The 24,796-nt window shown below is 42.4% G+C and overlaps 1 protein-coding gene across 11 annotated transcripts in view; it reads left to right on the forward strand.

Moving 5' to 3' along the window:
- LIMCH1 (LIM and calponin homology domains 1) overlaps window positions 1–24,796 on the forward strand; it is a 305,429-nt gene that overhangs the window by 215,241 nt on the left and 65,392 nt on the right. For 7 of the 11 annotated variants that reach the window (XM_030563853.1, XM_030563854.1, XM_030563849.1 and 4 more), the window contains 7 exons: window positions 1,851–2,141; window positions 3,660–3,914; window positions 5,350–5,694; window positions 7,339–7,641; window positions 8,813–9,076; window positions 10,046–10,081; window positions 17,409–17,535. In XM_030563853.1, the coding sequence (XP_030419713.1) occupies window positions 1,851–2,141; window positions 3,660–3,914; window positions 5,350–5,694; window positions 7,339–7,641; window positions 8,813–9,076; window positions 10,046–10,081; window positions 17,409–17,535 (1,621 nt within the window). The remainder of the gene's footprint in view (window positions 1–1,850; window positions 2,142–3,659; window positions 3,915–5,349; window positions 5,695–7,338; window positions 7,642–8,812; window positions 9,077–10,045; window positions 10,082–17,408; window positions 17,536–24,796) is intronic. The other 4 variants (XM_030563856.1, XM_030563858.1, XM_030563848.1 and 1 more) reach the window with 3 other exon arrangements.

Below are 24,796 nucleotides of genomic sequence, written 5' to 3' on the forward strand. Positions count from 1 at the left end.
AACTGGATTTGGAAGATCACTGTCCACTGAGTGGCCTTGGATTTGAAGGACTAGAATACTGGATAATATTAACAATATAACAAGAAGCACACTAACTCTGTGCCAACAAACAGACGCAAAACTGAAAGTGACTTGGACACCTACTAGCATCTCAGGGAAAAGAGAGGCAGTTTTAAACTGCTTCCCTGCATTCATGGACCTATGCCTGGCTGACCTTTTCAGCACCATTCTGTGGCCTGATGGAAACCTTCTATTTCATCTTTGTTTTAAAGTCTAAATTGGGACTGTTTAAAGTTTTGCTGAAAGGGCAGCTGGGGCTATAGATAGTCAGAGATAAAGATGGGTTTGCATTGCTTAGAAAACTTGCATTTTAAAAAAAATTATAATAAACAATTTAAATTATTGATTGTAAAATAGAGGGGAAATGTGTGGACTCTTGAGCTGTTGCCATTATTTTAAATATCTTCACTTTACCATATTTTCTGACTTGGAAGGTGTCCAGTAAGAAAAATAAGAGGCATGATGTCTGAACCTAGTAATATTACTATATTGACCTATCTTGTAATGCTCAAGTCTTCATGTCCTAGTTTTTCTAGTGATTACTAGAAAAATAAGCTTTTGATTTTTTTTTCCAGTGGGGATAGACGTATGTAAATTGTTCTTCATTATCTTCTCTTGTAAAAGGTTATTCAAATTGGATGAGCATATTGCATAATTTAGAAATAATCTTTTTCTGGTGTCCAGAAATCAAGAGCCATATTGCGATATTATTAGTACATTATCAGTCTTAGGTGACTGAAGGCACCGTCTCCAGAATGCAGGTATTAATGGACCACTAAAACACAACATTATGTCTCAATGCTGTAATAGACCTGTTTGGAAGGGTTAGATTTTTATTAGTAAGTATCTATTTCTCCGTACACACACAAACTGATGAAAATATTTCCATTGATGATGACTGAAATTTACAGAGAGGCAAAGTAAGAAAATTGCTTGAGAACTTGTTAGAGTTTGATTTAAGGATTGATTTAAGGATTTTGTATATTTTTTAAAATGCGAGGTTGGCGTTTGTGTTTTATGGTTATAAAATGTTAACTTTTTGAATCTGTGTCTCCTGTAATTAAGACGTTATTGTCTGACACCCTCCATTATCTAACACCCCTGTAATTTCCCACAACTGTGAAGATTTAAATTGAAAAAAATGCTTAAAAATAAACATTGATATTATCCATCAAAATTATAAAAAATAAAAATCAAAGTCTGCCAAGTCTAGAGAGAGTGGGACTCATTTCTGCTTACTTTTCAAAAGAAATTATCTGCTGCTTGCTTTACAAAGGGGGAAAATCAAAGTGTGGGGGACAGGAGAAGAAAGGGCCTGTCTTAATGACTGCCCAGGATACAGAAAAATTGGCAGTCCCATTTAGGAGCCAGGGTGCTGAATTCTAGATGTCTCAGGATTCCACAGTAATGATCAGAAACGAGCTTGGTAGTTTTATACTAAAACTATTTTCATTTACCTGAAGTGTGTAAGAATAACGTCGCCACTTAATGGCTGAATGTATAATTTGGAGCCTGTGTTCTCTACCTTTCCATCTGTGGCTAAAATAATAGCATAAAGGCCTGATCCTTCTAACTGTTCATGTTTGGAGCTGCAGTTGAATTCCATGAGAGCTTTCCTCATGGAGGGTTTGCAGGATTGTGCCCTAAACAAATAAATGAAGGCCTCCTCTAAACTAACAGCAGCTTTGAGCACATTTGACTAACAGCACTTATTTTATGGCCTGGAAATGAATGTTGACATTTTTACCCTTTTCACTTCTGGAACTCCATTTAATTTTGCTCTGTGTCAGTCAAAAGCAAATATATGAAGATCGTGAACCTACCCCAGACATCATTCTTCACAAGGAGAAACCCTCTATGATGCATTGTCAAGGGAAGGATTCTGGATCAGAAGATGAAGCAGTGTGCAGAGTTCCTGATCTAGAAAAGGATGACTTTGCAGCCCGGAGAGCAAGACTGAATCAGCCCAAACTTACAGTGTCATTTAACCGGTTTTTAGTTGGGCCCTGTACAAATAAAGATAAAGGTAAACTGGAAGGTGTTAAGAAGCCATTACAGAAGGAAAAACAGGAATATGCCAGGTGTGCAAACTACCTTTCTCTGTCTATTGTAATATTTCATTCTATGTGAAATACTGTTGTTTGGTAGCTAAGACATATCTGGCCCAAAATTTCAATAATGGAGAAATAATCATCCATAAAAATCAATACAAATTCTCCATTATCTTTTAAAATTGTAATGGAAAGGTTTTTTTATTAAAAAAATCCCCAAAACTTCTAGTGTTTGCAGTTGAGACATTGTAGAATTGCACTAGAACCTGAGAACTGGAAAGTGAAACTGATAAGAAACTTACAATTTGAAAAAAGGAAAGCACACTGCATATTTTCAAAATGAGAGAAATCCGGCAATGAATATAAATAGTGAAAAGTAAATTTTAGAATGTGAATCTAAAGAGTAAATTCAATAATCTAATGAAAATTTGTGATATAAATAAGGAAATGCTTGTTTTATTATATATGGTTTTTAATTTAACACTGTTCTTTGAATCTGTGTAAAGACAGGGCTAAATCCTCTGCTAGGTTATACGCGTACAGCACTTTGTGAACTAAATGGGATATGGGACCATGTAATTAGTGGCAAAATTTGTTTAACATTATTTTGGAAATAAACGGATTGGTTCCAACTTAACACTCCATGTATTCCAATCAGGTGCTATACTGGGTTTAAGAAAAGTTAACTATGCTGTAGACACTTCTGTTAGGCAACCACCTTCTGTAGAACATAAGCATATCTGCTTTTGTTTGTTGATGTTACATGAGGTATTTTTAGATAGCATGTGGGATGTGTGTATATAAAATAAATATAGTTCTGGAGGTCTAGTGTAAAAACCCACTAATGAAAACAATGAAACAAAATACAAATATTTATTTTATATTACTCTATTTTATCATTAGTGGGTTTTCACACTAGATCTCCAGATCTATATTTAATCCTAAATTTGAACTAATAGAGGTAACATTAAGCAAGCCTATTGTTAGAATCTGTCTACCTACAGCTGTGATGTTCCGAACTTTTTTTTAATTAGTTCATGTTTTCAGTTTTATAAAATGTTCCTTCCAGTCAGTAACAATCTGGCACATCGACATTTATAGTAAGCATTCTGACGTGAGTAATATCTTGGAAGGGCATCTGGAGAACATACCATATTAGAATTCTCCAGTTCTGGTACATTCAGGAATGAAACTTGCAATCATTACAATAACTTTAATAGTATGAGAGTTGGACATCACAACCTATCAGAATGAATCTCATCACTGAATTAAACACTATTGCAGTGATTCCAGATTTACTTGTCTGGGTTAAACTCAAAACTATACTCATCCAATGAATCTGTCTCATTAGAATTCACAGGGTAGTCTACATGAAACAGTCCCAGTTTCAACTGGTTGCATGCTTGCTCAAAGAAACCCCAACCTTTCTACTTTATTCATCGTTTCAATTTGTTCTTATACTCTGAACTGCCATTGACATTCCACTTATCATTGTCTAACTCCTCAAAATGGCTTTTTCTTGCTGATTTGGAATGTGCATTAAATTAGAGCAAACCAGGTACATATGGCATCAGCAAGGCAAATTGTGACACGTAAAGAAAACCCATTCCTGCAGTCTCAGGATAACGAGTCGGAGGAGGAAGAGCAGGTGAAAGTGCCTGATATTCAAAGAGATGACCTGGCTAAACGAAAGACTCAAAGTAACCTTACCCAGCAACAAGAGTCTCCAGTGTCTGTGAAAGCTTCTATAACACAAGCAGATTTGGAGACGTGGGACAAACTGAAAGTGTCCGAGCAGCTCAGGTATGTTGTTTTCCGAGGTCATGGGTGAATCTGGAATGGCAGTATGGAAAATATGAGTTAATATTGTTTGAATGTCTTGAGTGGCTTTTTTTTTTTTTACTTGAATAGTGCTGTGTTGAAAATGGTTCTTTAAATACAAAACCAGAGCTAAACAAATATGCAAAATAAGTCCAAGCACCTTACTAATGCATGCAAGTGATTTGGAACTCCTTCAGCAAAGGATAGCAATCCGTCACCTGCCTAGTGGTAGGCATTCCATTTTGTAGCAAAATGTAGTCATCAATACAGGCATTCCTTTCATTGACTTGGTTATTGAGTGGTTTCGGTCCTAATATAAACCACCACACTAACTGTCCTTTCTTCTCATAGAAGCAATAGTGGTATATAGTACCACGTATGAGCTGCAAGTTGCAAACTGGTTGTGTGATGATGCCAACACCCTGCAAACTCTGTTCACATTTTGGCCACATCCAAAATATCCCCCTTCTGCAATTTAAACTCAGCTTAGAACCTGAATGGTTAAGGTTAGGCAAGGATTCTGGGTTTCAGCTCAAAACCCCACTTAAATTTGAAGGAGTACATATTCCATTTTCATCCTTGGCTTCACTGTTCACACCACAATATTTCAGGGCCAAATTATGGTTATTTTCATGGCGTTGTATTAAGGAGAAGGCGTAGGGAGCACCTAATGCTTCACTGCAGGAAGCAGCTATTACACAGCCAGCAGCATTCCCTGAGGATAACGGGTCTGCTAGCACTTCCCAACAGCACATGGGGACATGTCGGATTAGATTTGGGCATGGCTACGGATCCACATCTTGTGCCTAAGGTGTGTTTATATCATATACTACACTCCTAAAAAGTAGGAGGGGCCACTAGACTGCAAGCTTCCCACAGTTTCTCTGGAGCAGCGTTTCTCAAACTGGGGTCACTGCTTGTGTAGGGAAAGCCCCTGGCGGGTTGGGCCAGTTTGTGTACCTGCCTCGTCCACAAATCCGGCCGATCGCGGATCCCACTGGCCACGGTTCGCTGTTCTGGGCCAAAGGGAACTGCTGGAAGCAGCATGGGCCGAGGGGATATACTGGCTGCTACTTCCAGCAGCTCCTATTGGCCTGCAGCTGCAAACCGCGGCCAGTGGGAGCCGCGATCGGTCGGACCTGCAGACGCTGCAGGTAAACAAACCGGCCCGGCCTGCCAGGGGCTTTCCCTACACAAGTAGCGACCCCAGTTTGAGAAACACTGCACTGGAGGAATTATGCTATCTCTTGGCTTCCAGCCCACATAGACAGTTCACCTCCTTCTATATGCTCTGGCTTTGGATCTAAGAGCCCTCAGTATACACTAAGATGTTTGCTAGGCTATTTGTGATTTTTGATCTTGGTTCTTCTTTTGTCTTGTAACTTTCTTTGGTTCCTTTGTTTCTGGTTCTGGCTAGTGAAGAAGACCTCAGATGCGCCAAGGATCCTGAACCATCCTCTGAAATTGCAGTGGAAGCAGCTGTTCATGATGATTTTGCTAGCTGCAAAGCAAGAGCATACAAAAAGGCTTCTAGCCCAAAGCAGAGGTTTGTGCACTTTGGGCCAGTGACTGAGATTGATCAACAGAAATGGGAGAAGGTTAGTATTGCCAGGGCCATATCCAACAGTGAAACCACAGAGGAGACTGGGAGGGAAAGAGCTGAGAGACAGATTTGCCATGAAACCTTTGCATCCGCCACTGCCTGCAGCCTCACTACCATTGAACATAATAATGAAGTCTCCAGACCACAAAATGATTCCAGGTATTTAATGTTGTTGTCTAGGAAACAGATTGCTGAATCCAAAATGAAGCTGCTGCTTGCAGGATGCTGACTTGCATGGGGAAGAGTGGCCAGATGTAGTTGCTCCTTATGCACACAGGCTCGTTCAGCATTTTGGAGCTGTAATAAATTATCTGATGTCTTCACAGAATCTGAGAGAGAGAGAGATCTAGGGTCATGCAGAGCAACATTGTGCAAACTTACTCTGAGAGTCACACTTGAATTTTTGATCGGTATCAAATCACTAGTTCCACTAGGAATCTTATTAGCTATGCCTGCTTCTTTTTCTATTCCAAGGGGGTTGCTTCAAATGCTGCTTATGTATTTGAAGTTGTTGTGCAGCTTTCACTCCAGGTTCTGGCAATACTGATTTTTTTTCTTGAAGATTTTTTATTTTTCCCTTGAAGACCTCTGAAATCTTCTGAAGTATGCTTATTAAAACTGAGCTGTACTGGTTATGTGCTTCTGTTTCTGGCATTTAACTAGGGAAGACTTACAGTGCTAAGAAGTTACACACTTTGTTCAGAATTTACATTTAATTGGCTTCAGTTTCTCTAATCATTCAGCCTGTCATCATAGCAAGAAACTGCTAGTTTACACCACTAGTAAATTACTCAGTCAACTAAATTCATTTATTCTGAAATGTTAGTAAAATTAGATATAAAAATGAAATGAATCTCTCTTCTTACCACTTTCATATGTTTCACTTCACTGTGGACTAGTTTTTCATTATTCATCTCCTCTTTTTTCCCCCTGCTCTCAATAATCTTGTATTACTAGTGAGGTAGCATGGTCAGGTATAGATGAATATTGCCAAGGAATCCAGTTGGCTGCCTGTGTTGTCTCTCAGAGCCAGACTCCATGCAGATTGAGTGAATGGCATGAAAGCAGGGAGGAAGAGCTTGATGGGAGCTCACCAAACAGTGAGAGAGATGATATGATGGCTAGAAGGAGGAGAACCTTTCGGAGGCAGACTAGCCCGGTTTGTATGCCATATTCTCCCATGTCAGTTACCAATCGTCCTCTGCAGCAACAGAAAGGAGCAGTTCATAAGAGAGATTTGAAGACTCGACAGAAAGCAGAAATGTTAGAGAATGGAAGCCAAAAACCAGAGCTTTCTGCTTGCTTTGCGTGTAACGCTAACTGGGTCAGTCTGTAATGTTGTCCCACTCGTTTTAAAAAAAAGAGAGAGAGAGAGAAGCTAAGATGTATTTTACTCATTTCATATCCAATTGTGGCATGTATTCAGCTCATGAAATTACTTACAAGAATGCACCCTGTGAACATGAAACAGCTTGTTTTCTTCATTACACAGAATGACTTGGATTGCTAATTGCAGTTTAGCATGAACGTGGTTATTCATCTTTTTGGAGGGTTGTTTTGGGCAATCCATAGTTCTTCATCCAGATTTTATTGAGGCTTCTAAATGAGTAATGCTTACTTGTAAATATGGGCTGCATAAAAAAAATCTAATTTTCATTTGCTTAGAAGAATAGCATATGTCATGCTATTCACCATAGTTGCCTCTTGTTCACAGTTCCAGTGCTGCTGCTACTGCTGCTAAAAATGTTAGTTTTCCATCTTTTTCAATGGTCTTCTGAGTAATGGTACCCAAAATTGCTTCAGCAGCAGTTTTCCCTTGAATTGCACAATGGAACAACATCATGGAACAGTTTCACCTGTCTTCATGGGCTGTAATGTGACAAGGGACGAGAGCCATGAGAAACTGAAAGACCAGAGTAGGGGTGGGACAGAACACCAAGTGAGACTTCCAGATCCAAGAGATGACATGATGGCAAGAAGAACTGGAGCTTTTCTGAAGCAGCCTGGACCGAGTGTTAAACAGTTTCTCCCAGTTCCTTTTTCAAAGCAGCAGAGTAGCCAGGAGAGAGCTAAGAAACTTGTAAAGCCTGAAAAGAAAATGAAGAGGTAAAGTTATTTTGTTCCAATAGTTTTTTTCCTCACTATAATTGCATCTGAGAGGCGAGTCTCATGTTTCATTGAAACATGTTAGTTCTGTTGTAACATTCTGTTTCCAAAATATATCCAGTTACACTAGATAGGGTTATTTATTGAAACCCTCATGTGTCAGGGCATAATCAACCCCTAACTGAGGAGGTTAAGCAGAAACTGCCCCTCTGGGTAGATTGTTCTTGCATATTTATCCACTTCAGGATTCTTGCATCTTCCTATAAAACACTTGGCATGGACTACTGTTGGAGGCAGGAAATTGGACTAGAGGGATCACTGGTCTGATCCAGTCTGGTAATTACTATGTCCTGGGAATACACTAATTATACCTAGGTAAATTATAATTAATTATTATTGAACACATGTTTTCCATCAAGAGAACCAGGAAAGTCCATACTGAGGATACTGATATGAGGAGGATAGATGATACTCAATAAATTAGGTGGCTGTGCAGGGCTGGCTTGGTATCAGCTACCAAGCATAAGATGTCGACTCTGGGACTAGATCCCTTCTAATCAGGCTGTGGTGCCTGTAAGCACGTTGCTCCCAATGGGTAGGACTGTATGGGAGGGGTGGAGGGTTATCCTTGTAGTGACAATAGTTACACCTGTTGACAATCAAGCGTAACTCCAAACTGAGTTTTGAAGGGATCTTGCTGTTCAGCTTCTGGATGGTGGTTGAAATGCAAAGTTTGTAGTTGAAAAGGAAAAGGTACACAAGATTTAAAAAACGATGGCTGCATCATTGTCCAGATTCTATCCTGAAAGCCCATTTCCCTAGTCCTATATCTAGCTAAGATGGGAAAGGCTTGTTCTTCTGAGTGGAGACAGAGTAATGTGAGGTTGAAAAAACCTGGTGCTGGTGTAGCTTAGTTAAAATAAACTGTGGTACTTCAGGTTTGCATTTTTGGATGAAACAAAAAGGGCTGAAGTTTCTTCTAGGTTGGTGGAGCAGAATTACAAGCTCTTACTTTGCTGTCAAAATTCCACTGTGCATGCCCCTCATACATTTAGCTTGTGAAATTCTATCCATTTATTACTTACTGATTCATCTGACTTTTTATATCATATGTGTATATTATAAACCATTTATCATAATTATAAACTAAAGTTTTAAATTGCTTTCTTAGCACTACCACCACTGGCTCATTCATCACTGAAAAATGTCCACAAATCTGTGCTAACAGTCCTCAGCGACTGGCAGTGCAGCCTCAACACAGAGAAGAAAAAGAACAAGAAAGACAACATCTCCCTGATACAGGACAAGATGAGGCGTTCACTATTCACATGAGTAGTCATAGTCTTGATCAGATTCACTCAGATCAAACTTCACAGCTTCAGGAAGTTCCTGAGAGAAACAAAGTGTTGTCATCCAGAGACGAACAACTGCAAACGTGAGCTCCTTACTAAGTGAATCTCAGCTTAGATTGTGCAGCGCTCTGTGTCCTGTTAAGAGTGTGTGCACACTACAGAATTTAGGTTTTGCACTTGCCTGGCTTATTTTAGGCTGGACTGCAAACACTGTGCGTCAGTAATGTACTCTTTTGAAACAAATAAAATAGTTGCAAGTGTGGCGTTGATTTCTTTTCTATAGTTAATGGAAGAAAATATTTGACTAATGAAAGTATAAAATGCAAAAAAGGCTTGTGGAAAAGATTTGGAAGAAGTTCTGTTTGGAGCTTCCAGAAAAAGCAAGATATTGAAATGTGTGGCATCTTTAGATTTGTATAGTTTGCTTTTTCTTGAATAGAAATTGGAGCTGGTAAGGATGCTGATTGGTATTCTGGATGTTCTTCCATAATTCAAAACAAATACACGTCATATGCATGAGTCTAATAGCAAACTATGCACTTTTGTGGATAACACTAGTGTATGTTGTGTTCCAATTTAAAGGATGACGTTTTTCTCTTGAGAAAAAGCGTGGAATATTGTGGCTCACTCACTGTGCATGATACTTGTTTTACCTATTTTCAGTATGATGATTCTGAACACTATATTATGGAATGTTTCAGTAGAGTTTTTATGTCAAGATTAATTGCATGTATCCCTATTTAATATAGCAGTTAATCTAATACCATAGTCTCCATCAGGAGCTACTTTCTACAAACAATTTCACATTGTATTTCACTGCAGTTTTTATATTTTGGAAAAAATGGTTTTGTTTCTACATAGTTTCCTTTGTGTGACTGGGTAAGTCTCATTTGTTGTTTGTATAACCTCTGAGTGGCATGTTTTCTTTTTCAGCCCACTTGATTGATGAAGAGGTTTGAGGTTCAAATGAAAATTGCCCAGCTGTGTTACTTTGATTGCAATTGATATTCCATGTTTTTACCAACCATCTAATTTTATATTTGGTCTTGTAGATTCGGCCCCAGAACTGCTGTGTCTGATGACGCAGAGTAAGTTGTCTTATGCTCACAGGGTTGCTTTAAACAACTTAAACTGCATGCATTCCATCCTTACTACTAATGTAAAATGCAATTGACGCATTATTATTTTGCTGTAGTCTAACACATAAATGTTTCAGAAAAGCACTTGAAGGTGGAATTCAATATATGTTCATATTGCAGAAAAGAACTAAAAAACACCAGCATGACACTAATATGCAGCTACTGCTTTAAAAAACTTGGTGTGATCTTTTCTTCTTGTGGATTCGCATCACCTCTAATCCGTTACTAGTAGGGGAAGTTAGAATTAGATCTGGGAAACATCTTGGAAAGTTTTGCTTCTGGAATGGTAAATTGAGGAGTGATCTTGTATTTTGATTGGCTGAAAAATAAAGTCAAAAGTAGTGTAAATGAAGTCCTTTGGTAACCTCCAATAATAATTAGGAAATTAAACCCTAAATTGCTAATTAGTCATGCTTTGCTAAAACCATCTCTTAAATCCCTTTGAGGTTGGGCCTATTATAACCTATACAACTTCATTGGATTTCCTAGTCCCTCACTTGGAGATTTTTCTTAATTTAAGGATAGAACTGTGATGTAGGGATTTGGTGCTTAGAAGAAAACTCAAGGACATTTTAATCTCAAACAAAAAAACTTCATTTAAAAATAAGTTTATTGGGTGAAAAGTGTAGTTGCTTATCACCTCACTTATGAAACTCAAGCATTTAAAGACAAAAAAATGAGTTGTTAAGGACATCTTACGCTGTCCACCTAATAACTAAACCACATTCTTGTCATGTCAAAGAAATTCATACAACCACCTGAATTCCGACTCAAATTAAATGCTGTGCTTTCATGTGTATAAATATCAACACTGCATGGGTTTTTTTAAAAAAAAAAAGCAAATTACATGTAGCATGCTGCTATTATGCTAGAGAAAGACATGTGTTAAGACAAATGTCAGAGTTTCAAGTTGTGTATTTTTTTTAATGATCTGAAATTCAGAAATACTGTGAATTTCCTTCTCACTTTGCAGAACATTTCTCTTTTCATCTCAGAATAAATGTGTCAATTTTTAAGCCACATCAGTTTTTAAAATCAGTTATTGGAATTGCTAAAAGGGGCTTTACAATGGAAAGTGGTTGTACCTAGCCAAGTAGTTTTCTGCCACTCCATAATGTATTTGTCTGTGAACACCCACATGTGCATATATACATATGTATAAACATATGAGAGAGACTATGTTCTATGAAGGTTTTATTGGCATGAGTTTGAGATGGTCACATTACATGAGAATAGCAATGTTACAAATGAATTATGCTGTTCATTCCAAACTCATGCAGATAAAAATATTTTATACTTCATTATCATCGATTCCAGATATGCCACATTTTACAGGATAACTATTTTACCAGTGTTTTAAGAGTTTTTTTTTTTTAAATTTGATTGCATACTTCCACCTAAATGTCTTGACCAGCTGGAATCCAACAGTGCAGGACTCAGAGGGAGAAAAAAAACAACCCAAAACAAATACATCTGAAACACTTCTTAAAATGCACACATTACATAAATATGTCACAGCTTTTAAGTCCCAATACCTTGAGACCTGCCAGAGAAGGTCTCTGGCACAGGCCAGCCGTGGTGTCTAATTGCATTGTGGACATACTCTCTGTGAAGACCCTGTGTTGTGTTTCTTGAGAAACCGCCACTTGCTAGTAGAGGCCCCAGTAGTGCAGCTTTATTAGGAACTGCCAAGGAGCCAGGAATACTAGAACTGCCGTCTTTGGATGCCCCAGTCTTCTGTAGATTTGCTGGGTTCCGGGCTGGACAGCTCCTTCTTTGGGGACAGAGGTCAGCATCATCCTCACGGGAATAGTTTGGGGAAAATTCAGTGTGGGGTTATTCCTAGAGTTTCACTCTTCTACCAGAGGAGTTGCTCTGAGCTATTGGCAGAAAAAAACCAAGCCTGTTTTCGTTCTCTTTCACTTCTCCCTCCCCAGATTTTTGCCATGCACTGGGATTCTCTTCCCCAGGTGCTCTTCCTTCTCTCTCCTGCTCACCAGGCTTATTCTGCCTATAACCTCATCCACAGTGGAGAAGCGAGGTCTGTTTCAGGGCAGAAGGAGGAAGTGTGAATATCTGTGCTTCTTCCTCCCCGTGCAGGCTTTGCTGGCTGCAGCAACCCAAGAGTTGGCTGACACCAACTGACCAGGTGGAGGGAGACACAGAATGGTTTGGTCCTGTATTAAGTGGTGAAGAGCAGTAATGGCAGGGCTTCATGTTTTAGGGGAAGGTGAAGAGCTATTTCATTTTAAGTGCCCAGGCATTAGATCTGTCAGATTTTGGCTGTAGGGTGGAAGTTGGTAAGGTTATGTCTACACTTAAAATGCTACAGCAATGCAGCTGCACCACTGTAATGCTTCAGTGTAGAGACAGCCTACACTGACAGGAGCGGTTCTCCCATTGGCATAGGTAATCCACCTCCCCAAGAGGCAGTAGCTAAGTTGAAGAAAAAATTCTTCTATCGAACTAGCACTGTCTACGCCAGTGGTTAGGTCGGGATTGCTATGTCCTGAGAGAGGTAGCTATTCCACTTTAAATTCCTAGTATAGACCAGGTCTAAGACATGTCTTTTCCCTGCCTTTCCCCTCTGCCAGGTTTGCCAATACCTTGAGACCTTGCCTAGGGAAGTTGTGGAATCTCCATCGCTGGAGATATTTAAGAGTAGGTTAGATAAATGTCTATCAGGGATGGTCTAGACAGTATTTGGTCCTGCCATGAGGGCAGGGGACTGGACTCGATGACCTCAAGAGGTCCCTTCCAGTCCTAGAGTCTATGAGTCTATGAGTCTATGAGAAGCAAGTGCTGGGTATCCAAGTGGGAAGCTGGAAACTCTCCTTCCAGTGGCATACAAACTCGTTTTTTCTAGACCTGATGGGTTGATAGGTGTCAGACCTTAGTCTTGTCATTGGCCCAAGACTGAATATTCCCTGTCCTGGTCCTCAGGACAATGTGGTTTGGCGGAAAGAAGGAGACATTTATCTTGATCTCCGCAGTAGCCCTACCCAGGCTAGTAGGAAGGACAGTACAGCTCCAGGCAGTTGATATCCTCTCTGGGTATGTCTACATTACAATTAAAAACCCACAGCTGGCCTGTGCCAGCTGACTCAAGCTTGTGAGGCATGGGCTGTGGGGCTGTTTAATTACAAAGTAGACTTCTGGGCTCAGGCTGACTCCCAAGCTCTGGGACCCTATAACCTTGCAGGGTCCTAGAGCCTGGGCTCTAGCCTAAGCCCCAAGTCTACACTGCAGTGAACCAGCTCCTCAGCTTGAGCCCCAGTCAGCTGGCACAGGCCAGCCGTGGTGTCTAATTGCATTGTGGACATACTCTCTGTGAAGACCCTGTGTTGTGTTTCTTGAGAAACCGCCACTTGCTAGTAGAGGCCCCAGTAGTGCAGCTTTATTAGGAACTGCCAAGGAGCCAGGAATACTAGAACTGCCGTCTTTGGATGCCCCAGTCTTCTGTAGATTTGCTGGGTTCCGGGCTGGACAGCTCCTTCTTTGGGGACAGAGGTCAGCATCATCCTCACGGGAATAGTTTGGGGAAAATTCAGTGTGGGGTTATTCCTAGAGTTTCACTCTTCTACCAGAGGAGTTGCTCTGAGCTATTGGCAGAAAAAAACCAAGCCTGTTTTCGTTCTCTTTCACTTCTCCCTCCCCAGATTTTTGCCATGCACTGGGATTCTCTTCCCCAGGTGCTCTTCCTTCTCTCTCCTGCTCACCAGGCTTATTCTGCCTATAACCTCATCCACAGTGGAGAAGCGAGGTCTGTTTCAGGGCAGAAGGAGGAAGTGTGAATATCTGTGCTTCTTCCTCCCCGTGCAGGCTTTGCTGGCTGCAGCAACCCAAGAGTTGGCTGACACCAACTGACCAGGTGGAGGGAGACACAGAATGGTTTGGTCCTGTATTAAGTGGTGAAGAGCAGTAATGGCAGGGCTTCATGTTTTAGGGGAAGGTGAAGAGCTATTTCATTTTAAGTGCCCAGGCATTAGATCTGTCAGATTTTGGCTGTAGGGTGGAAGTTGGTAAGGTTATGTCTACACTTAAAATGCTACAGCAATGCAGCTGCACCACTGTAATGCTTCAGTGTAGAGACAGCCTACACTGACAGGAGCGGTTCTCCCATTGGCATAGGTAATCCACCTCCCCAAGAGGCAGTAGCTAAGTTGAAGAAAAAATTCTTCTATCGAACTAGCACTGTCTACGCCAGTGGTTAGGTCGGGATTGCTATGTCCTGAGAGAGGTAGCTATTCCACTTTAAATTCCTAGTATAGACCAGGTCTAAGACATGTCTTTTCCCTGCCTTTCCCCTCTGCCAGGTTTGCACCAATGCTGCTGCCCAGCACCATCTCCCCCGAAAAGAAGGCTGACGCTTCTTGGTAGCATGACAGTTTAGTGTTGATTTTAGGTTTATGCTTCACCATGAACCTGACAGGCCCATGTGAGCTGAGATGCGCTTGTTTACTTCAATTTTACTCTCTGACTGGCAGCTCACTTTATTTAAAAAAAAAAAAGGGGGGGGGGAAGTGAGTCTTGACATGTCTATAAAGCTATAATGCAGCCACATGAGTATCCTGTCTACACATTTCTAACAGATAATCATTTTCTTTCTTATAAAATGTAGTTATTCACCATATTCTCATTTAAATGGTGTGGTGTGAAGTCATTGGGGTCTGTCTTACTAGAGATTTATGATGATCCTGAATTAGCCATTTCAGCCCTTTATTTGTGTTTGTGGTATTTGGGCTTCTCTGAAGCAGATGAAAAAAAATGTGGTACCATTTTCAAGAACAACTCTAAATTAGGAGAATAACATAAGAGGCTTGAAAATAAGTGACGTCAATGCTAGGACACAGCCCAGAAAATATCTGTAGTCTAGGCAAGCACTTGGCAGTGATATGTCCAGGTCTGTGGGAGAACATTAGATTCAATAGAAAGGGCAGTCTGCTGTCACTGAATCCCAAACTTCCAAAAAGAACTTGGGCTACTAACTGCAGAACTTCTTTACAGGTGGAGAACTCATGACAGTATGTACTTGACTTTGCATGATCCAATGCTCCCTCTTCTTTGCACCTTCTTTTTCCCCCTGTTCTCTTTCTAGCACACAGTTGCATGGCAGCCAGGAGTAAAGATAGCTCCATCTAATAGATGACTGAATGGGAGATGCCACCCATCTATTTGAATGAGGTGTTTGATTATTTTTTAAATTATAAATGAGGAGAAGAATGCTATGGGGAACTTCTTCCCTAATGGCCATTCTCAGCTGATGAGAGAGAAATGTTTTATCTTTGAACAGTAGTTCATGGTCCAGGGTTCTTTTCCTTGCTTTCAAAATAATTCTTCTCAAGCTAAGAAGATCATTTATCCCAATCTGGGGCCTGTTCCACTAGAGCAAGGGGGATAAATAGCTTTCCTTAAATATATTATGTGTGGTGCTGTTAGTCAGAGCACAATAGCTTAAGATGCAGCTCCTCCATACTTCTCCCTCTGAGAATCTGACTAATGCTGGAAGGGAAAGCTAGCTTCTCCATTATGTCTCCCTGTGTAGGAGTATTTGCACAATTGCCATATGTTACAAGACTTAATTCCCAAGTACGGTGACAGAGAAGCTGGCAGAATTAGATACTGTTGGCAAGGGGGCAATTGGAATGACTAATCAGACATTCAGCGGATTCTTTTTACTCCTCTGAATGAGAATTATTCTTTGTGTCTGCAGGACTTGGGAGGCTTATGAAACTCCTTTGAACCACTTCCCACAGATTGCTAATTTCTGTTATCTAAGGCCTTATTTGTAAGAGTTCAGAAACTTCTTAAATTGTAGCAAATCATCAGAGGTGACAGTCTTTCCATGTTAAAATTTTAAAAATCCTCCACACTCCAAATTAATTTTTTGAAATGTCCCTTAGTGCATGGCATGTCTTTAGTTAGTTAAATAAAACAAACCGTATAGCCTTTTAGACTTCAGTATTTAACAGTGCCTCATTTTGGAGTAACACAACCCTTAAGTTACACTCAGTGAGGAATCACTAGGTTTTCTGCTCAGCGCTCTGTGTGTTTTTCAAAATCGTTAGTAAGCTTAATAATAACTTATGCTCACTGTATATAACTAAGGGTTATAAGGTGTGTTCTGTGTCTATGGGTAACTTCCATTAGTGTGGATAGGAATTATGGATATGACCTCTCTGTGTATTAATGGAGGACTATAAGAACATTTATTTATTTTTCCTTGGAAAAAGGTTAATTTGCATCTTGGTTCTTCGGATATAGATTTGAGCTAAACCTACACATACACAACAGTCTTCATTACTGAATTTTGTAGACTGTTTTTTGAACTGTTTACATAGATAACTATGTGCACTGTTGCTTGCAATTTTAACCATTGTATCTTCATTCTGCTTCTGCTGCTGCTGATTGGCTCATTCTAGCTATAGATGGGTTTTTTGAACAATGCTGTGGAATTACCTCATTGAACTGCATGGCTTATTGTTTTAATGGCACAAATGAGGTAGTGTTTTGCGAGTACCAGGCATTGCAAAAAATAATATACTTAGTATCATGTTAATGTCTTTAAACAAAATTAATATACTGTAATATGTGATGTACTGTAATATGTAACTATGACCTTTTAACTCTCCAAAGATAAGAACAGAAATATAAAGAAATAGTTGTGGACTAGATCATGTCTGTTGTACAGTGTTTGTACCTTTCCTTTCTTAGAACAGATGTATTAATAGCTCATTGATGATAATATTGTGGTTCTTCATGAAAAGTAAACTATAATATGCCCATTCATACTTCATGCACTTCCCAGGGCAGACTCACAGCTTACTTACCATTGGCATTTAACATGCAATGCTGCCTATAATACTGTACCTCTCTCACCTCTCTTGTTTTGTTATAAAATAAAATCCAGTCACTCAAAAGTGATTGAGAAAGAGAGCTTCAGAAAGTTCGGCATTTTAAAGTGGCTCTGAGTAGAGTATTGTTAAGACTTTCTCAAATTTTTAATCCTATTAATGGAGGACAAGTGATAATGGAAAGAAAAAGTTGCTTATCTAATATTAAAAACAAGGGATAATTGAGAAAGGTGGTGCTAATGTGCCTGCAGTTGTACATGGAACTCTTGTGGAAACCGATAAATCCTTTTGATATACTCTGATTTTTGAAGCTTCCAAAGAGAGAGAGATTTGATTTTGTTCTAGCACCTTCATGTGAGCTAGGTTTAAAACATTTAATCAGTGTAAACTAATTATCTGCTTATTGTTCATCCTTTGTTTAGGAGTGTGAGTATGTTTGACATGAGGTGTGAAGATGAAGCTGTGATGCAGCCTCACAGCAAGGCTCGCCATGAAAAGCTACAGCATATTCACAACCAACTGAAAGAGGATGAGGATAGATGGCAAGATGTGAGTACAGCATAATGTCACCTCCAACAACAGCACTTGTCAAGGCAGAGTATTCACTCCAGTAAGGTATAAAATGAACCTGTAAAATCCAGATTCACTGTGTAAATCTCTTCAACAAAACAATCTGGAGTGAGGTTTTCAGGATTAGGATTGCCGCTAAACATAAGCGCCTGCAGTTCATCTGGCATTGGATAACATGAGGCTCTGTCTAGTTTTTCTGTTTGAAAAAGCTGCTCTTGCTTCCTGGAAAGCTTTGGAAAATGCTGTAGCTGGGAACAGTTCTGCTTATGCTCTTAAATGTTTTTTTTTAAGTAAAAATTCTTGCTCAAATCCATAAATAACAAAAAGCAAAACTAAACAATACAGAAGGAGCCCAGAATTGGCACAGTCCTAATAAATCTGAATAAATGAAGTGTTATGCTTATAACATGCAGACAAGATCATGGTGAATAATTAAAAATTTTCAGTCCAATCCCAGGCAACAAAATTACCCCCAAAGTTTGATTCACTTAAAAGTAGAATGCAACTCCCTCGTACCACCATAAAAGCCCTCAAAACACACCCTGTGCACGCACTCGTGTATTGGTGCTGATTTCAACAAATCACTGTAAACTCAGACATTCAAGAAAGCATTGAAACGTTATAAGTAAATCAGCACCGAAGCATTTAATACATATTCACTTTAGGAGCACTGGTTCTAAATGATTACTTTTGAATATCCTCCTGTTAAGATTTTTTTCATTGTAAAGCAATTGGTACAGTCACTTCCTAATATATATAAAACACTTTGTATACATTTGAGAGGTTGCTTTTAGTAAAGGTTTAATAAATACTAAAAACAGTTGGCTTATAAAACTAAGAACTGATTAGCGCAATAGATGCAGCATGGTAATAGCCTGCTGATATTGGGGTGTAGGTATGTAAATCCACATCAACTGGGCTTACCCAATAAAGATTTTTTCCTTCTGACTTGTATTTTTTCATTTGAGAAGTCTTGGGACTCTTGACTGCTGAAATAGAAAGCACCCTGAGCTTCTGTATATTAATTTCCTGGACCGTCTCTTGATACTGCACAGTACAGCTCTAATATTTGTAAAGAACAATATAAATTCCCATATTCAGTGTCCTTGGCATCCTAAGAACAGGGGGAGGACATCGTTTGTATTCATGGTGCGTTATTGTTCTTGATGAATCCACTTGCTAGTATATGCCCATGCGGTAAGTTTGCTAGAGATTTGCAGTTTCATAGATTTCAGTTGCTTGCCTTCTAGCTCTGCTGATTTAAAATAAGAAAGCTTAAAACAAATTATATCTATTTTTTCTCTATTGCAAAAAGAGGAAAGGGAGGCAGTTATGTTGTGAAATTTGCTAATTGAAAAACTAATTTCTAAACAGGCAGTGCTGGGAGTACATAAATAAGTAAAGGTTTTACTGCTTCAACAGGAATAATTAGTAACAGAAAAGCAAGAGAGTACCACATTTGAAGTAAGGGATTACGGACTGAAATATATGTGGATTGTGTGAAGAATTGCTTTAATGAGCGTTCCCATGAGTATAACATCAGTATCTTGCTGATTTAAGCTAAATTAAAAGTAACTGTGTATTCGTGTTTTCAATAAAGTAAATTATGCTTATAGGACCTTCTGATAGTTTACTGATAAATTCAATTAAGATATTTTTTTCTTCAAGTGCTTGCTCATGTCCATTCCATTGTTGGTGTGTGTGCTACTTGCACTGGTGCTGGAAGTTTTTCCCTTATGGTACCTGTTGGGGACTGTTTCTGGCACTCTCTGGAGTGGTGCACGTATGTGCTGATATAAGGGGTGCTGCCAGCCCACTCTGTCCCTCAGTTCCTTCTTACTGCCAGTGACGGTGCTGGAATGTCTCCTTGCTTTGCAACCTTTCCTGTCTCAGAGTCTAGTAGTGAATTTGTTGTATATCGTTGTTTAAAGTTGTGTAGTTAATAGTTCCCTTAGTGTAAAGTTAGAAATCGTTAGTCCCGTACGGGACTCAGCCTAGGAATGGGGCATGTCCCAGTCCCTGGGCTTCAAACCTTGGACTGTTACAAAAAACCCATGCCAGTCAGTGATCTCCATAGAAAGCTGCCTGAAGTGTTTGGGGAAACCATGGGAGTGACAAGTGTTGCATTTGCAAGAGCTTCAGGCCACGGACCAAAAAGAAGCGGGATCTTCATCTCCGGGCACTCCTTATGGAGTTGGCCCTCGCACTGGCCTCGGAGCCGACGAGATCGGACTCTGCTCCAAGCACTGCAGCCTCGGTGCGGAATGCACCGCCAGCACCAACCTCTGACTGGTGCCAATCCCCGTCCTCAGTACCCACTAAAAAACAAAGAAAGGTCAAGAGGGGGTATTCTTCTGCATCCCATAAGGGGAACAAAGACCCGCAAGGAGCAGCTCTTCCCCTCCAGCCAATGGCCAGGCTGTGACTCCCACTGAGCTGTTGAGCCCAATTCAAGACCCGCCTGCCACCCCAAGAAGTGGCAGAGGCAATCGGCACCTGGTGGTGCTGTCCACACCGGAGGCCTTTCAGGCCACTAAAGATATATTTTCCCTTCTGGTACTGTCCATGCCGGCTGCTGAGGTGCCCCATTCAAGGTGTAAACCTGCCTTGGGACCCTTCCAGTGGTCTCCATCAGTGCAGCACTGCTCCTTGCTTCAGGGTGTGCCTTGTCAGTGCTCACCTGAGCAGCAGCACCAGCCCCCAGATGCGGGTCAGCTTACCTGCCAGAGTTCCCAGCGTCGGTCCCCAGACTCTAGGCAGCATTCCTCGGGCTCTAGGTGTCAATTACCTGCTGTCTAGTGCAGATCCACAGAGGTGCGGCACCAGTCCCAAAGGCCTGGTGTCAGGAGCATCCAAGCTGCTCTCCCAGCTCACAGCGCCATTCCGGAGGGTTGAGATGCCAGTCGCTGGAGTCCTTTCCCTGGATTGCTCATAGTTCACTGCAGGCATGTTGACGGTCTCCTACACGTCTCGCTTCCATTCCCACTCCTGAGCTGCAGAGCACCACCACTCTCTGTGTGAGGCATTGATTGCCGGGGTATCATCACCAATCTGCCAAGTGCCACCACCGGTCACCAGGGTCATGGCACCAAGAGCCATTGCCCCCATACAGGTCCTCAGTGGAGGTCTGCAGCCAGAGCCAATGGGATTGGGATAGACAGGCAGCCTTGGTACTGTCCTATTCCCCCAGACAAGTCTCTCCCTCCTCAGACAGCGAGGAGAAGACCCTGCCCGCTGGCCAAGGCCACCCACCAGTGGCAGCATGGCCCCAGGGCCAGTGGCCAGCTCCTTGGCAACTATGGAACCCCTGGGGGTTTTCCCACCTATTGCAGGGGCATAGGTCAGTCTCGGAGGCATCTGACTCGGATGTGGAGTCAGAGCAGGCTTCCCAGGGCCAGCCAGCATCAGCCGAGGCTCCCCTAGCAGAAGCAGCAGAGTGGACAGACCGTCTATACCTGTCCCCTCCTCATCTTCACCTAATGAGGTGATAGCGGGGCCCTCTCACTCAGTTCCCCAGAATGATGCAAGAGCCCACCAGGAGCTTTTGAAGAGGGTCGCCTCAAATCGGGAGATGAAAGCCGAGGAACTGGTGGAGCCCTCAGACTCCCTGTTCAATCTGCTGAGTGCAGCAGCCCTCTCCAAGGTGGCATTACTGGTACACAAGGGGGTGGTGAAAATTACTAAGGCCCTATGGCAGACGCCCTCCTCCCTGCCCTCCCATCTCCAAGTGGGCGGAAAGCAGCCAATGTGTACAATAGACAGGGCCAACTGGGATTGATGCCTACGAACAAAGAGACAGGCTCGATCTCTTTGGTAGAAAAATGTATTCTATGTCTAACCTCCGGCTGCGAGTGGCCAACCATCAAGTCTTGTTTGGCCGTTAGGATTTTAATATTTGGCAGTCCATGGCCGTGTTTACAGACTCGCTGCCAGAGGAGCCCAGGAGGGAATTCCTGGCTATCCCTGATGAGGGTAGAGCTGTGGCCAGGGCAGTCCTCCAAGCGGCCTCAGTTGCAGCAGACTCTGTGGCCAGGACCATGGCTTTGGCCATTTCTATGGGGCAGGTGTCCTGGTTGCCTGTTGATGGAAGTTCAACAGTCCATCCAGGACTTCCCATTCAATGGCTTGGCACTCTTTTCAGAACAGACAGACAATAAATTACATGGTCTGAAAGACTTTAGGGCTACTTTGCGCTCACTGGGTCTTTACACCCCGGGGCTGGCAAGGAAGCAGTTTAAGCCGCAACAGCCCCATAGGTTCGGGAGTCAACCTCGGTCAGACCCCTTCTGCAGAAGAGCAAGGGCTATAAGCTCCAGCAGTGCCATCAGACGGCACCCTCAGCTCACTCAACCTCCACCCATAACCAACTGGGTAACAAACAGGCATTTTGAGGGTGAGCTCAAGGGCAACCTTCCAGCCTGTGTCCTGGATCTTGCTTCCCTTTTATTTTCCAACCGTTTGTCCCCCTTCCTCCCTGCCTGGGCCTCCATAACATCAGACCAGTGAGTCCTCAGCGTGGTAGCAGGGGGATATACCCTCCAGTTTATTTCTGTCCTTCCATCTCCCTTTTTGTCCCTCTTCAGGGACCCTCTCACAAGCATCTGCTCACTCAAGAGGTTCAGGGCCTTCTGCAGGTGGGAGCTGTGGAGGAAATCCCTCTGCACTTGAGATGGAAAGGGTTTTACTCACGCTATTTTTTTTAATCCCAAAAGCCAGGGATGGGGGTGGTCTATGCTCCGTCCTTGACCTGTGGAGCCTCATTCTCAAGAAGATGAAGTTCTGCATAGTCTCCACATGTTCTCCTTGTCCTCCATCATTCCTTCGCTGGATCCGGGAGACTGGTATGCCGCCCTTTATCTGAAAGATGCTTACTTTCACATATCGATATTTCGTGGACACAGACAGTTCCTACATTTCATAGTTGAGACTGCCCATTAGCAATTTGCACTGCTCCCTTTTGACTTAGCAAGGGTGCCAAAGGTGTTTACGAAATGTATGTTGGTGGTGGCAGCCTACCTCAGACATCGAGGTATCCCGATTTACCTTAGTGACTGATTCATCAAGGGCCGGTCCAGGTCCAGCGCAGCATTGAGATTTGCAAGCCACTTGTCAAGCTCTGGGCATGTTGATAAACAAACAAAAATCAACATTAATCACTGTCCAATGGATAGAGTTTATCAGAGCGGTACTCAGCTCTACCCAAGCCAGAGCATTCCTGCCAGAGGCCAGGTTCAGAGCAACATCAGATCTGATTGCCAGCATCACTGCCCATCCGCTCACCACTGCCCGGGTCTTTCTCAGACTATTGGGGCACATGGCAGCATGCACATACGTTAAACAAAGACTGTGAATGGTTTGCCAACTACAGAACCAGTTTCTCCTCCCTTGGTTTTCACACCTCAGCTGCTAGAACAGGGCCTCATCCTCCCTGATTGAACTAACCTCATTATCTCTAGCTTGCTTGCATATATATACCTGCCCCTGGAAATTTCCACTACATGCATCTGACGAAGTGGGTAGTCACCCACGAGAGCTCATGCTCCAAAACATCTGTTAGTCTATAAGGTGCCACAGGATTCTTTGCTGCTTTTACAGATCCAGACTAACACGGCTACCCCTCTGATACTGCACATATGTTGTTCGACATGCAAGATTCAGGCTGCCGCCTCTCCATGTGTGGCTTGCATCCGTTACTCCCCGGCCAGACATTACCTAGACAAGGTCATCACAATCCCTCTTCAGGTACTTACCTCTCTTCAGAGGTGGTCTGACCCAATTCTGGTGTTGGAAGATGTGCCGTTTGCAAGCCCATGACCCACGGTCTCCCTGATTTCAGAAGTGTCTGACTTCGGTTGAGGAGTGCATCATGGTATGCTGCGAACTCAAGGGTTCTGGCTTCGAAAGAAGCTTGCATTGCATATAAACGTCAGGGAGCTCAAAGCCATCCACGTTGCTTGCAGTGTCTTCCTTTCCCAACTATCTGGCCAAGTGGTGCAAGTGTTGACAGGCAACGTGGCCCCCATGTTCTATGTAAACAGGTAGGGTAGAGCTTGATTGTCGGCTCTGTGCCAGGAGGTCCTCCATCTGTGGGACTTCTGCATCCAGCATGCAATCCACCTGGAAGTCTCGCACATCCCTGGCAACTGGAACATGCTGGCACATTGCCTCAGGAGGTCATATTTCTTGCACCACGAGTGGTCCCTTCACTCGGAGGCTGTCAGAATGCTCTTCCAGAAGTGGGGAGCTCCCCGAGTGGATCTATTTGTCACCAGACAGAATAGAAAGTCTCATCAGTTTTGTTCTCTGCAAGGCCTCGGCAGTGGCTTATTGTCCAACACCTTTCTCCTGTCTTGATCAGGGGACCTGATGTAAGCCTTCCTGGCAATTCCACTCATCATCAAAGCCCTCTCAAAAATCAAGAGGCACAAGGCACAGGTCATTATGGTCACTCCAGCATGGTCTCACCAGCATTGATTCGGCATGCTCATGGACCTGGCTGTTGCAGCCCAATGGCCAATTCCCAGCTACCCAGACCTCCTCTCACAGGATCACAGTCGATTCCTGCACCCGAACCTCACCTCACCTCTCTGCACCTTACAGCTTGGATGCTGCGTGACTGAATCCAGATGAACAAGCCTGATCTAGTCAGGCACAGCAGGTTCTCTTGGAGAGCAAAAAGCCCTCCACCAGAGCAACTTACCTGGCAAAATGGAAGTGTTTCTCCTGCTGGGTGTCAGAGGGGAATATCTCCCTGACCCAGTCATCTCTGCAGTCCACCCTGGATTACCTGCTTCATTTAAAACACCAAGGTCTCACAAGGGCCGGTACAACCCATTAGGTGACCTAGGCAGTCGCCTAGGGTGCTAGTATTTGGGGGGTGGTGACTGCGGCAGCCGGATTTTCAGCTGCCCTGGTCATCTGTGGTATTTCGGGGACGGGACCTTCTGCAGCCTAGGGCGCCAAGAAATCTGGCGTCTCACCTCTTCTGGGTCTCACCTCTTCCTGGGTCTCACCTCTTCAATCAAGGTGCACCTGACTGCCATATTGGCCTTCCATCCTCACATCCACAGTAGATTGGTGTTATCAAATGAGATGTCGATCAGATTCCTGAAAGGCCTTGAAAGACTTTTTCCACCGGTCCGGGACCCAGTTCCTCAATGGAACCTAAACCTGGTCCTCTTCAGGCTCATGGGTCCGCCCTTTTAACCTATGGCTTCTTGTTCTCTTTCCCACTTGTGAA

This window comes from Gopherus evgoodei, chromosome 5, assembly GCF_007399415.2.
Source record: "Gopherus evgoodei ecotype Sinaloan lineage chromosome 5, rGopEvg1_v1.p, whole genome shotgun sequence".
Taxonomy (NCBI): domain Eukaryota; kingdom Metazoa; phylum Chordata; order Testudines; family Testudinidae; genus Gopherus; species Gopherus evgoodei.